At 41.6% G+C, this 14,190-nt stretch overlaps 1 protein-coding gene across 1 annotated transcript; it reads left to right on the top strand.

Moving 5' to 3' along the window:
- The first annotated feature begins 535 nt into the window (after positions 1–535).
- LOC100770524 (cancer/testis antigen 55) lies at positions 536–12,659 on the top strand. Its single transcript, XM_035450144.1, has 5 exons — positions 536–626; positions 3,327–3,508; positions 8,388–8,526; positions 11,636–11,748; positions 12,453–12,659. Exons 1-5 carry the CDS (start codon positions 536–538, stop codon positions 12,657–12,659), a joined length of 732 nt encoding a protein of 243 aa, XP_035306035.1.
- Positions 12,660–14,190: the final 1,531 nt, after the last annotated feature.

Raw genomic sequence — 14,190 nt, 5'->3', positions numbered from 1 at the left:
AGGGGGAGTGTGTCCAAGAGCATTCACATACATGTGGAGGTAAGAAAGATGCTTTTGAGGAGTTGCTTTTTTCTTTCCACTGTGTAGGTTCAAGGATCAAACTTAGGTCGTCTGGCTTGGCGACAAGCACCTTTTACCCACTTATTTTTCCCTTCAGTAACAGCGATTAAACCTAGGATCCATGAATGCTAGCCAAAGCTCTCTACCACTGAGTTACATGGCTCAATTCAAATGACTTACTCTTGAATTTACAGTATATTGTCTACAAACATGTTTGTTTTTTTTTTTTTTCAAAGCCTTCCACCTGGCCTTCTTTGAGTAAACTACACTCCTATTGGCTGGTTGACCAGGCACACAGACGCTCCACCCGTGGCAGTCTTGCCCATGTGAGAGCCTTAGACTGGAGAGGATGAACAAAGAACGGAAGTAGATTAGCTTCTGCTACAGCTGCTGTAATTAAGTTTCTCATCCGAGACAGAGTCCCAGACAAAAGAGAGCCTCACTCCTGGTACCACTTGGGCTCCAACAACAAACCATGCACCGGCTAATTTCCAGATTTTGTGCCTTCTTTCGAAGGAAAGCCGACTCTGAGGAAGAGAGAGAGCAGAAGCCGAGGCTCTTGGAAGGTAAAGTGTACTAATTCTTTCCCCCAAAAGACCTTCTCAGAAATGTGTCCCTTATCTGGAGTCTAAGAAATTTAGAAAACCTCTACCTGGCTTAGTGGTACCATCTTATTGCGGTAGGGCGTCCCCAGTTCCTTGCCCTGTGCCCTCCTACGCCACCTACTGGGTAGTCTTGCATAGATTCGCTCTAGAACTTTCCTGGCCAAAGGAATGACAAACGGCAAAGAGAAAATAATGACAAATAAAGGCAAAACAATGGAGACTACAGAGATTGCGCAGAAGTTAGTAGCATTATAGGTTCTTAGATGAACCTGGGTTCAGTTCCCAGCACCCACATTGCTGCTCACAACTGCCTGTAACTCTAGTTCTTGGAATTCCAAAGTATTATTCCCTCTGATGGCACATGGCACGGATACATACACTCAGGTGTGCGCGTGCACACGTGCGTGCAAACACACACAGTTTCTTTTTAAAAATGTTTAAAATAAAAAGGACAAAGCATAGGAAAAGGCAAAGAAGGCAGGGGTGTGTGAGGAGCCATTGCAGTATACCTGAGGAGCCATTGCAGTATACCTGAGGAGCCATTGCAGTATACCTGAGGAGCTATTGCAGTATACCTGAGGAGCCATTGCAGTATACCTGAGGAGCCATTGCAGTATACCTGAGGAGCCATTGCAGTATACCTGAGGAGCTATTGCAGTATACCTGAGGAGCCATTGCAGTATACCTGAGGAGCTATTGCAGTATACCTGAGGAGCCATTGCAGTATACCTGAGGAGCTATTAGCAATTGATAGCTGCTGGGAGAGGGGATGGTTTTCTCTAAAATTGTAACCACTGGTAGGATGACCACACTCAAAGGCTGGCACTAGACCAAAGAGTATTGGGGCAGCACAAATTGGATTTGGTGGGCTAAAAAAGGAAGACAGGAAGAAACTACTAAGTTGGGTGACTAGGGTGGATCTGGGAGGAATTGGAGCACGTGGGGTGGGTCAATAGGATGAAAACATATTGTACGAAATTCTTAAAGAATTAGTAAAATCTTCTTTAAACAAAAAAGGCAGAGGTAGGAAATTAGAGAAGGGGAGGAGGTGGGAGAGGCGAGGTGTCCCATTTTGCATTTGTCTACGTTCTTTTTGGAACTTTGAAACATTTGGAGTTCAGGTCTCCCTTTGTAAGTCAGTTATACCATTGAGTCCCAGCGTCTCCTACTTTAGTTTACCATAGGTTACAGGAAGATTCCTTTTGTATTTACAGTAGGAGTGGATCTTTTACTGTATCCTAAAATCTATCTGTTTTTGTGTGTGTACGAGTGTAGCTGTGCAACAGCACATGCCAGGAGGTCAGAGGACAACTTTTAGAAGTCACTTCTCTCCAGCCATTTTGTGGGCTCAAGGAATCAAATCCAGGTATCAGGCCTTGGTACAAGTGTCTCTACCCAATGAGCCATTTTGCCAGCACATTGATTTTGTTTCTTAACAGAGCACATGTCTTTATTTATGAACCAATTTTGTGCTACTGTGATAAAATGCCCAAGACAAATTAACTTACAGGAAGAAAGGCTTCCCGTGGCTCACACTTTCTGAACATCCGGTGGGGGAGGTGGGCAAAGATGTAGTGGAGCAGAGCTGCTCAACTCAGGACAGACAGGAAGGAGAGAAAAAGATCAATTTCATAACAAAACCCTTTAGCCCCAAATTCATCAAGCCATATGAATTAAAAAATAGAATTAATCAGCTAATGAGGTCAGGGCCTTTCTAATCCAAAGACTTCACTTCTGAACACTGCTCACTGGGGACCAAACCTTTTTTGATTTTGCTTTTCCAGACAGGGTTTCTCTGTGTATCCTTGGCTGTCCTAGAACTCGCTTTGCAGACCAGGCTGGCCTCTGCCTCCCGAGTGCTGGGATTAAAGGCCTGTACCACCACAGCCTGTTAGGGACTAACCTTTTAATACATTAGCTTATAAATGACATTTAAAACCAACCTATAACAGGAACCAAGCAAATGAGTCATATATCTGTGACCAGTAAGAAGATAGGTATCAAAGTTTACTTGCTCACTTTGTATCCCTAAATATATGCCCTGAAGTCTGCCACTAATAACCTGTACAATGGATTATTTTAAACGTATGTATTTCATCATTAGCAAGAGTCCAGTAAATAGTGTGAAATGGCTGGGAAAAATTGTGTCCCTGCTCTGAATTATATCAATTCTAATTAATTGCATCAATCTAATTAACTATAATTTATGTTCAAAGACTCTGGCTTTAAGGCCTGAAAATATCATTAGTATTCACAAGCATCCTAACTAAAGAAGCTCTAGTATTATGTCCATGCTACAGACAAGACAGGTAGGCAAACAGCAAAGAGCGCAAAGCTAATTTGTGGTCACACAGAACTCATACCCTGACACCTAGATTGAACAAACAAAAAGAAAACACACACACACACACACACACACACACACACACACACACACACACACCTACCTCGTGCAACCAGGATTTAAACTTAGCCACTCTCCTTCCAGAATCTTGCATACTTCACCATTGCTCACTAACCTAATTCCTATCTCAAATCAAAATCACTTTACTTCTGGACTTAGATGCTTACTTATCACAGCTTTCTGTGGTAGGGCTTATTTGTAGTATGTGTTTGCATTTGAGAATAATATATATATTTTTTTCTTTACTCACTGTTTAGATGATACCATGTTACAAAGCACGAAGGAAGTTGTGAGAGGGTCCTGCAGTGACTATGGCAGTCATGAGCACATCCCCTTCAGTGCTGATGTTGTGACAGGCAATGAACCTCTGAAAGTTAAACCAAACGTTCCTGCAGTTGTGGAAGTAGATGAAATGACTCATGGATCGAGTGCATTCACAGTAAGAGTTGTATATTCTGGGTACTTTTCTTATTTCTGGGTTCTTTCACACTGGCTTCTATTCATTCGGTCCCTCTTTAACAGACGTGTTGCAGTGGATGAAAACTGGTCTAATTTAGAGGACTGTATGGAACATCTGTTCTATTTTTGCCCTCGCATCTAGTTAGAAAAGTAGAAATTGCATTATCTATTCCTCGCTATTTAACGATAATTAGATAATTATTAAAATTATATTATCCTGTATCTTCCTCCTATAATGCAAATAATGGATATGTGTTATTTGGTAAGTAGTTACTATGTGAAAAGACATGTATTTTAATCTTTTTGTTTTGTTTTGTTTTAAAGATAGCTTTATTGAAGTATAATTTACTTACCAGGGAGTTCTCCAAGTTTCAAACATTTTTGGATTTACAGAATCTAACACCCCAGTTTGGATACTTAGCACTTAAATCTGTATATGTAAATGAAGCTTATTATTGTTAGTGTATAAATTGACACCATCAGCCGCAGGATGTGAGGCTCCCTAAGTGTCACGGTTGACAAAAGTGGAAGTATTGTCAATCCTTGAAAGTTTTAGCCATCTAAGAAGTGAAAAGGCAGCCAGGCTTCCCCATACAGCTGTCTGTTAGTTTGGAGACAGGGCACTCAGAGGTCAGAGGGTGCACTCAATCTTCCCTATAGCTATGTGAGCCTGGGCCTTCATTCCTGGATAAAACCAAGTAAATGAAAAACCATGACGAGGGTGCTATTGACAGCTTACAAGGGATATTACATAGAGGGAGAAACTGGGGTTTTCAAAATTGGAGACATGTAAATGAATTCACATGAATCAAATTTTCATTCATTTATCCCCCCAATGCAATTTAATCAATAAGGCCCCATAAATCAGGAATACCACAATTTCAGTTACTCCAGCGTTGAGCCTGTAGCTAGCTACACCTGGAGGATGGAAAAGCCATTAAATGTTTAAAACCTTACTTAGGTGCCATCAGCTCCCATGAGAGGAAGAAAGCAGGGAAATGACTCACTCCATGAAGTGCTTGCTGCATAAGCATGAAACCCTGCACGAGCACCCACGTAAAAGCTGGCTGCAGCAGCATGACCTTTAGTCCCAGTCCTGAAGAGCAGAGGCAGGACGGTTCCTGGAGCCTGCTGCTAGCCAGCCAGTCTAGCCAGTAATGGCATTCTGCTTTGGTGAGAGAGCCTATCTTAAAAAAATACGGTGGAGAACAATCGAAGAAGATCCCGGTGTGGGCCTCTGACTTCCATAAGTACAGGCATGAACGTCTCCACCCATTGCTACCCTCCAACGCACACACATTTAGCAAGGGTAGGATAAACCAAGAGTTTTGACTTCTAGACAGTCACATTGAAACATGAATTCAGATACCCTTATGTGCCTTTTCCTAGGAACATAGGAACAAAAGTCTACTCACTCCACATAGGATCCCAAAGACAGACCAGAGAAATGATTCTGCCCAATTCTAACTTGCTTATATAGTGAACTTATTGGAGTCTTACAGGGGATTAGTTATAGAGTAACAGGTGACTCAAAGTCAACTCTGTCATCAAAAAATATACCCCAGCTGGGTGGTGGTGGTGCACACCTTTAATCCCAGCACTCGACAGGCAGATCTCTGTGAGTTCGAGGCCAGCCTGGTCTACCCAGCAACTTCCAGGACAGAATCCAAAACAATACAGAGAAACCCTGTCTCGAAAAACCAAAAAAAAAAGAAAAAAAGTATACCCCAGTATTGGTGATGATTTCTTTTTTTTTTATTTGAATTAGAAACAAGATTGTTTTACATGTCAATCCTAGTTCCCTCTCCCTCCCCTCCTCCCCTACAACCCCCCCAACTAAAACCTTACCTATCATATATCCTTTCTGCTCCTCCTGGAGGGTGAGGCCTTCCATAAGGTGTATCCTTTGGGATAGGGCCTAGGCCCACCCCCGTGTGTCTTGGCTCAGGGAGTATTCCTCTATGTGGAATGGGCTCCCAAAGTCCACACCTATGCTAGGGATAAGTACTGAACTACTACAGGAGGTTCCTTAGATTTCCGAGGTTTCCTCAATGAAATCCATGTTCCTGGGGTCTGGATCAGTCCCATGCTGGTATTCCAGCTATCAGTCTGGGGACCAAGAGCTCCCGATGTTCAGGTCAGCTGTTTCTGTGGGTGTCACCAGCACCCCTTTGACCATCACTCGTTCTTCTCTGCAACTGAATTCCAGTTCATTTCTGTGAGTAGTTGTGGGTGTCTGCTTCTACTTCCACCAGCTGCTGGATGAGGGCTATCGGGTGGCATATAAGTCATTCATCAATCTCATTATCAAGAGAGGGTATTTAAGGTAGCCTCTCCTCTGTTGCTTAGATTGTTAGTTGGTGTCATCTTTGTAGATCTCCAAACATTTCCCTAGTGCCTGATTTCTCTGTAAACCTAAAATGGCTCCCTCTAATATGGTATCTCCATTCTTGTTTTCTTCAATTCTTTCTGCTCGCTCATGTCTTCCTTGGTGATGATTTCTGAAAGCTGCATCCCTGAAACTCTGCAGGGTTTCAATTTAGAGAAAACAGCTACATAAGAGCCACTTACAATAAGACTAGACACCAGGTGGCTGGGTGTGGGAGGACTGGAGGGAGGGAAGGATGTGATCAGGATATATTGTATGAGAGAAGACTAAATAATTTTTTAATTAAAAACAAAAACTAAGGAAATTAAAAATAAGTCATTTACAAAAAAACAACATATGTATGAGGAACTGCTGAGTCTCTCTTAATTCAAACACAAAATGTCCCACAGGCCAATTCAGTTCAGGTACAAGTTCACAAAAGTAGCCTCAGTATTTCTCCCTGTTCATTCCATGCCCCAGGGAACTCATTAAGACGCAGGACAAGTCCAGCGGGTACATTCTGGCCAATCTGCAGCATCAGCTGTTGCCCCAGGATGGAGACAGCAGCTTGAGCTCTGGGTGAAGCCTGAGGCTGGGGATTAGAGGGGGAAGGTATGAGTGAGGAGTAGGGCAAATGGTTGGTCTAGACAATGGCGTCTTCTTCCTCATTCAGAGGACCTGATAAGAAGAGCCAGGCGCCCATGTTTGCAAGGGAACAAAGTCTGGTCTGCTGGCTCAGGTTACACAGGCATCCTTGTGGTCCCAGACTGTTGTTGACCACAAGCCCTGCATGGCTCACTGTAACAGCCTCAGCACAGCCTCCTTGGTAGCTTCCCAACAGCATTGCTTTCCTTTCTTCTTACCTTCAGCAGGGTTTCACTCCCCACCAGGGCACCCAGGGGCACTTCAGTCTTTAGGAGCCACAGCAGATGTGAGAGCAGGACCTAAGCTGTATCAGGAAACAGTAAAGCCCAAGGCCACTAGATGCTGGCACCATGGGCCAGTAGCTATGGGAGCTCTCACTGGAAATTTTTGAGCATGAATTTCTGCTCCTGAGTGCTGATCCTACATGCAAAGAGATAATGTATATTAGATTATAAGTTGTATGTCCAACTGTGTGGAATGGAGATACTAAATTACAGCACTTCCTTTTTGTGGGATGTCATGTTGGTTTTTAAAAAGTTAAAGCAAACTTACTTATTTGTTCTTATATATTTATTACACATGTGTAATACAACATTTTCCTTTAAAATAGGTGTGAGTGTTATAATCCAGGAAAGAAAATTAGAGATCACTACACATGTAAAGCCAAGCGGGAGTCCTTTAGTATCTGATAATGAAAAGCAAGCCCTTGCCATAAAGAACTCTTGCCCCAAAGCTCAGGGGTACAGAGTTTATAAAAGTAAAACCCCATAATGGCATCATTGTCAGGGTTAGGCCAGTTTTGGTTATGTATCCAATAGGTATTTTAGTTATACATCCAGGCTACTGTGAAGGTTCTGGGAAGTCCCTAATGTGTGGCCAGGGCTAATGTGACTGTTCAGGGAATTAGGGACAGAAAATTGCCTGAGCAGACACAAAATGGAGTCAGAGTAAGATGATGTTATCTTGGTCACTTCATGAGAACATGGCCAGTGGTTCTTGCATAGGAAACAGATTTCCGAACTATGTGTAATTTTCTTGCTTTTCCATTCTTCTTTACATTTTTGAAAATGAGACCAGATTTAATAAACAGAGCAAAGCAAAACAAAGCACTCCATGGTGACTCTCAGAAAGGCAGGAGAGGTATCACATGGCAGGTTTGGCAACCAAGTCTTACTCGGTTTTTTTCTTTTCTTTCTTTCTTTTTTTTTGTAATGAGAAAAACAAATCATCAGATAAAGATTATTATAATCTCAAGAAATAAAAATTTAGATGCCAACCCCCTTTTTTAAACTCTAGATACAGTCCTAACTTAACTGTGAATTTTATACCCCACAGTCTTGGTTGTTTTCTTCCCTCTCATGGTAAACTTGGCCAGACCATGCTTGGCTTCCAAGATCACATGAGACTGGTAATATTTAAGGTGGCATATGACCATTAGATTTACTTTCTCAAATTTAACTTGACATCTTTTGTCTCTCTAGATGCTCTGGTCTGGAATGTTAGTATTTATCCCCACCTTTTTCTGTATTAATGCTGGCTTATCAATTGAAATCAAAATGAGATACCAATGCAAGATGCTACTGAGAGGAGAAACTAAAGATTGACTAGTGAGAGTGTGTGGCAACTCTGTATTTTCTTCTCAGTTCTCCTAATGTGCTCTAAAACTACAGTAAAAAGGATGTGAAGCTCAAGCATATTTCATCATCACATAACAATTTTGTGTCAGTTGTCTATGATCATTATTTGAACTCTTGAACAGATTTTAGGGTAGAAATCAGACTTTATAAACTTCAGTTTGTTTGAAGTAGCAGTTTTTATTTTATATGTTTATTTACTTGCTTTCCAGATGGATGCTTGCCGTGATGGCCATGGTGGTGAAACGAGAGACTCTCACATGACAATTTTACTTCACTGGCTCACCTCTTTAATTGATGATGCTGATATTAACCATGAATTGTCCTTCTTTGTAGACATTGTCTGTAAAGGTACACTTCATATTTTTTATTTGTTTACTTATTTTTTGGTTTTTCAAGACAGGATTCCTCTGTGTAGCCCGGCTGTCCTAAAAGTTGCTCTGGAGACCAGGCTGGCCTCGAACTCACAGAGATCCGCCTGCCTCTGCCTCCCGAGTACTGGGATTACAGACATGCACCACCACCATCCAATTCACATTTTTAAATTTAAAATTAGGTGTCACCCATTTGAAGTATTATAAACTGGATTTAAGAATCATCTTTGGGAACAAATTTGGAAGATACTAATTTGACGAGAGGATTCTTGTATTACATCTACCACTGTAGCATACTTGGATCTTTGCATGGACTGAACTCAGAGCCCCCCTGAGATACATTCCCAGTCCTATACTTTTATCAGAGGCACTTCAGTCTTTGGTGTGAACCATTGCAGTTTGAAAATAAGGCACAGCAAGGGACATAAAAATACTATAATTTGTAATATTTTTATTTGTTTGGGTACACTAATATTCGTGCAGCTTTGTTATTTATGGGGGTATTGAATTTCTGTTCTAACACTATTACATAAATGAAAAGATAATATTTTATAATACTTCAAATACTTGCAAATAAGGCTTGGAAATAGCACTTTGCCTGTGTGTGTGTGTGTGTGTGTGTGTATTCAGAGTTGAAGTTTATTTGTATTTATCTAATAAAACATTTTATTGTTTTATACATAAAACAATGGCATGTTAATTTAAAGACACTATTGGACCTTAATTTGGTTCAAGGGAGAGTTCTAGATGTTGAGGCCAAAGGACAAAATATGGAAGGTTTCATTAACCCTTTCTATAAAGAGCTCTTAGTATCATTGGGAAAGATAAATGTGTGACTGTGTTAAAATAGTCTGATGCAGAGAAACAGTGGGCAAAGCAGTAAGAACGGCAATGATAGCAAAAATTACAGAAAGCTGACTGGGCTGTGCACTGTTCAAGCTGGACTTTATACCCTGCCATTTAGTGAGGACCGAGACAAAATGAAAAATAGCAGTTTACTGCATAATGAAATGTAAATCTAATGAAATGTAAACTTGATACCTTTATTATTATAGGGCATCCCCCCACTTTGAAACAGGGACTTCTTTTTTATTTTTTTTATTAGTCCAAATTAGGAACAAGCTTGCTTCACATTTCAATCCTTTCTCCCTCTCCCTCCCCTCCCCCCAACCATTCCCCAACCCCCGACCTATGCCCCACCTCATCCACCCTCCACTCCCCAGGCAGGGTAGGGCCCTCGACGGGGGCTCCCCAAAGTCCACCACATCATCCTAGGCCGGGCCTAGGCCCTCCCCCATGTGTCCAGGCCGAGAGAGCATCCCTTCATGTGGGATGGGCTCTCAAAGTCCCTTCTTACACCAGGGAAAAATACTAATCCACTACCAGGGGCCCCATAGGGTGCCGAGGCCTCCTCGTTGACATCCATGTTCAGGGGTCTGGATCAGTAGACAGGGACTTCTTATATTGCCTGGTTTTGTATCAAGCTGCTAGACTAATGCCATCTTCCTGCATCAGCTTTCCAGGTACCAGGCTGGACTTTGAAAGATGAATGGAAGTAAAAATAAATCATATGCACTGTAACTTAACCAGGTGCCATTTCACTTTGATAAAAAGAGTGGCATTGTCGCAGTGTACAAAGCTGCTTTTTACTTTACTTTTCTGGATGTAAGAACCTGAACTTGATCTTGGCTGTTATCTCAGGAACCCTCCCACAATGACTGCTTGGTGGTGTTTAAGATTGTATGACATGTTTACTCAGAAATTCTCAGTTTTTAGTGAAAAGGGTTCCTGTGATTGCTAAGTTCCAAAGACAAATTATTAGCCTGTTACTTTACTCAACGGGAAGCCATCAACAACAGGAAGGATGTTAGAAATAGTTGTCTCAGAGTGGAAAGAACTTGGACATGTTTGCAGTACAAAGGATATGACTAAAGCTGCTGAAGAGAGCAGGAAGAAATGAAGGAGTGAAGTCCCTGAGCTATAAATAGAGGATAGGTCCCAAGGCATAGGTGGAAAGATTTACGTCCGTGAAATAGTTAGTCATAGCAGCAGACTTTTCTAGGGTAAAAAAGACAGTGGCTGAAAAAGAAGTATTGATGATCCCTAGCACTGGAAATAAGTCCTAAAGGCCCCAGCCAGTCATAAATTAAATGGTCAGAATAAATGCTATTAAGTGAATCCCATGAAACCCAGTGAAAATGGCAGATTTTTATTATTATTATCGTGTTGCCAGAGATCAAACCACATGCTAAGTAAGCTAAAGCCTCAATAGTTTCTTCAATGAGACACTAAAAGAAGGAAAAGAAGAAAAATCATGTTGTTTTGTCCTATACTGAGTAATGAATGTTATTTCCTTCCTGTTTATTAGGCAGGTATTTCACTGCCTCACTTTGTCCCAGTACTCTGTTTTTGTCTTTCAAATGTTATGTGTGTGACTGTTTTGCCTGCATGTATGTATGTGCCCCTGCTTGAATGCCTGGTGCCTACAGAGGCCCTGGAGCTGGAGTTCCAGGCAGCTGTAGCCTCCATGTGGTTACTGAACTCTCAATTCTACAAGAACAGCAAGTGAAGCCGGGCGCTGGTGGTGCGTGCTTTTAATCCCATCCATTGGGAGGCAGAGGCAGGACGATCTCTGTGAGTTTGAAGCCAGCCTGGTCTAGAGAGCAAGTTCCAGGACAGCCAAGCTACAAAGAGAAAGCCTTTCTTCAGAAAAAAAGCAAGTGCCTTTAACTGTAGAACTATCTCTTCAGCCCTTACCTTTATAAAAACACAAATCATGTCTATTTTTGTTTATGTGTATGTGTGTGTTTGTGTATGCTACGTGTGTGTGGGCGCCTGCAGAGAGACCAGAAGAATGCACAGATAAGCCAGGATGGCTGTGGGTACTGGGAGGTGAACCCAAGTCCCTTGCAACAGCAGTAAAATCTCCGGACCATCTCTCCAGCCCTGGGGTTTTAAATGTTAAAAATGTACTTTGTATGTAATGGAAACTGTGTCAAGGATAACATCACAGTAAATGGTGAAATGTTATATTCCCCCTAAATAAAAGGCCCCTCTAACTCGATTTTCTCCCACGATTGTTACAGATTTTGAACCTTATAAGGGTGACCTGGTAGAAATTGAATTTGTTGAGCAGCGAGCCTCACAGAGCAGAAAGGCCATCTTGATGAAGCCTCTGAAGCATCACCATGTCAATGAGGTAGTTTATGTGCTGTGCTTGTCCCCTGTGCCTACTTCCCTTTCAGGTAGTGACCATCTTTGTTGCTCAGGATTAGGAAATCTAAAATAAAAGGTTTTGCCAAAATCAGCTTGTTTTCTTATTAAAAATCCCATAATCCTAAAAGGCCATGATGAGAATAATGTCATACACATGATGAAAACTTAAGTTTATATAATTTATCTGGGAATCATCAAAATGTGATAAGAGCAACAAACCAAAAAACAATCATCAGGTTTCTTGGAATTGTTAAGAAAAAATGAGTGGAGTGTCATTTAAACTCCTCATTAGTATGACATGGGTAGCAAAAACTGAAAACAAGTTGTCTTGAACTCCTTTTGCACCATAGGAAAAATGAAGGAATGTTCCTCTAATGCAACCAGTGAAGTAGAGGAAAATGATAGTCCATACAACAACACATTCCTATTTGGCTCCTTTTTTCATGTAGTCACCCTTAACTGGAAGTTACAGTCATTGTGGGTAATACTTAGCATAAAACTTCCTCAGCAGGGACTGCTTTCATTGGTGTGAGGTTGTAGCTGGACAGGAGTGTACTTGTGGCACCTAGATGTTGCTGTTGTAGAAAATAGGTTGGGGTGAAGGGATCTGCTGGTTAGAGCAGGAGAGCAAAGGGACAGAGTCTGTGACCGTGGATTATGATCTTCTACACTCATTTTTCATCACAGGTTTGTGTTACTAGAGCAGATGGAAAAACTGGAGTGTTGGAAGACAGCATCTTTTTCACCTTGGACTCTCTTAGGCTTCCTTGTGGATATGTGCCTCAGCCAGATGATGTTGTCAATGTGGTTGCAGTGCAGAGCATTGAGTCCCAGTATTTCTGGAGGGCAGTCAGAATGACCCCAGTACAAGTATCGCAGGGACTAAGCCTTTGAATTGCTTCTTCAGCGTTACTTCTATGTGGAGCGGAGGGCCTGGTTGAATGCAATAGTTTGAATGAGTAAGGCAAAATATATGTTAAATATGTTTTTACTTAGAAACCCGCTGGGAATTTTGTTGGATGTATGGACTCACTTTGGGAAGGTACCTGATCTATGTAGAGACATCACCAAACTGGCTTTGATTTCTAGCAAATAAACAACACTTCATAGTAGGTTCCATTCTTTGCTTTCCGTGGTCAGGAATGTATTAGTGCTGCTAGTGGCCTTGTTTGTCCCTTGAGCAACATGCAGAGGGAGGCCAGCAAGTGACTGTGTGAAATGTGAAGACACAGGTGTCTTCAGTTCTGAGTCCCCTTATGCTGTGTACAATGGTTACTTTTTCCGTAGCATTTTTCATTTCCTACTGCCTACTCAGTTTGCTAAATTTCATGTCTATCTAGTAGATCCCATCCTTCCATGGTATAATGCTAGATTCATACATATAGGGTTTTCGTTCATTCATTAGCTTCTCAGCCAAGCCTGATAGTTGGGGCAAATTGCACATTACTAACTTTAATAAATGAGTTGTCTGAGCAGCAATACTGTTTACCTGTGGTTAATTGACCATTCCGTCTCTAGGAATGAATTTGTTCTGTATGTTATTAGTTGTTTACTTGCTTGTGTTTTTGTTTTTTTTTTTTGAAACAAAACATTGCTATATGGAGTATGAATCAGCTCCCATTATCCCTTTGTGGGAGAGGTACAGCCTATCTACCGACAAGAATTAGGGCAAATACAAAGCACCATAAAGGAGGGGACGTTGCTTACTCAAGCTAGAGGCCATTTCCAAGATCCCACTAGTCTACCCCATGAGATGATGCCTCAATTTTTCTTTCTTTTTCTTGTTTTTTGGGGGTTTTGTTTTGTTTTGTTTTTGAGACAGGGTTTCTCTGTGGCTTTGGAGGCTGTCCTGGAACAAGCTCTTGTAGACCAAGCTGGTCTTGAAGTCACAGAGATCCGCCTGCCTCTGCCTCCCGAATGCTGGGATTAAAGGCATGCGCCAGCAACACCCGGCTCCTCAATTTTGCTTAATGCCATGTACCCAGCTGACTGTACTATTGTGAGTCATTGCCAATGTGTGGTATTACTGGAAAGTAACGATGAGTTCTAACACTGTCCTAAGAGTCAACATTCTACCACATGCCACTGACCCGAGTAGTTTCTAAGTTTGGTTATGAATTTGCCTTACATTTCTAGTAGGCACTTTGTTGTGGGATAATCTTTCTGTACACTGTAAACATGTGTCTCTGCCTAAGGCACCTTCTGATTGGTTTAATAAAAAGCTGAGCAGCCAATATCTAGGCAGGAGAGGATACGCAGGATTTCCTGGCAGAGAAAATCAGAGGAGGAATTAGATGCTTGGATTTTGCCAGCAAACTTGTAGCAAGTCAGACCTGCCATACTGAGGACAGGTAAAGAGCCACATGATAGAATGTAGATTTTAAAATGTGGGTTAATTAAGTTATAAGAGCTAGGTGGAAGCAAG

Source organism: Cricetulus griseus, chromosome X, assembly GCF_003668045.3.
Source record: "Cricetulus griseus strain 17A/GY chromosome X, alternate assembly CriGri-PICRH-1.0, whole genome shotgun sequence".
NCBI lineage: Eukaryota > Metazoa > Chordata > Mammalia > Rodentia > Cricetidae > Cricetulus > Cricetulus griseus.
This window is presented reverse-complemented; position numbering and strand designations above follow the sequence as displayed.

What these genes read in the sequence shown, in the direction of transcription:
- LOC100770524 (XM_035450144.1), top strand. Translation starts at nt 536, where the DNA reads ATGCACCGGCTAATTTCCAGATTTTGTGCCTTCTTTCGAAGGAAAGCC. An exon ending in GAAGCCGAGGCTCTTGGAAG is followed by an intron (nt 627 to 3,326) that starts GTAAAGTGTACT and finishes CTCACTGTTTAG; the next exon opens with ATGATACCATGTTACAAAGC. An exon ending in AGCATCACCATGTCAATGAG is followed by an intron (nt 11,749 to 12,452) that starts GTAGTTTATGTG and finishes TTTTCATCACAG; the next exon opens with GTTTGTGTTACTAGAGCAGA.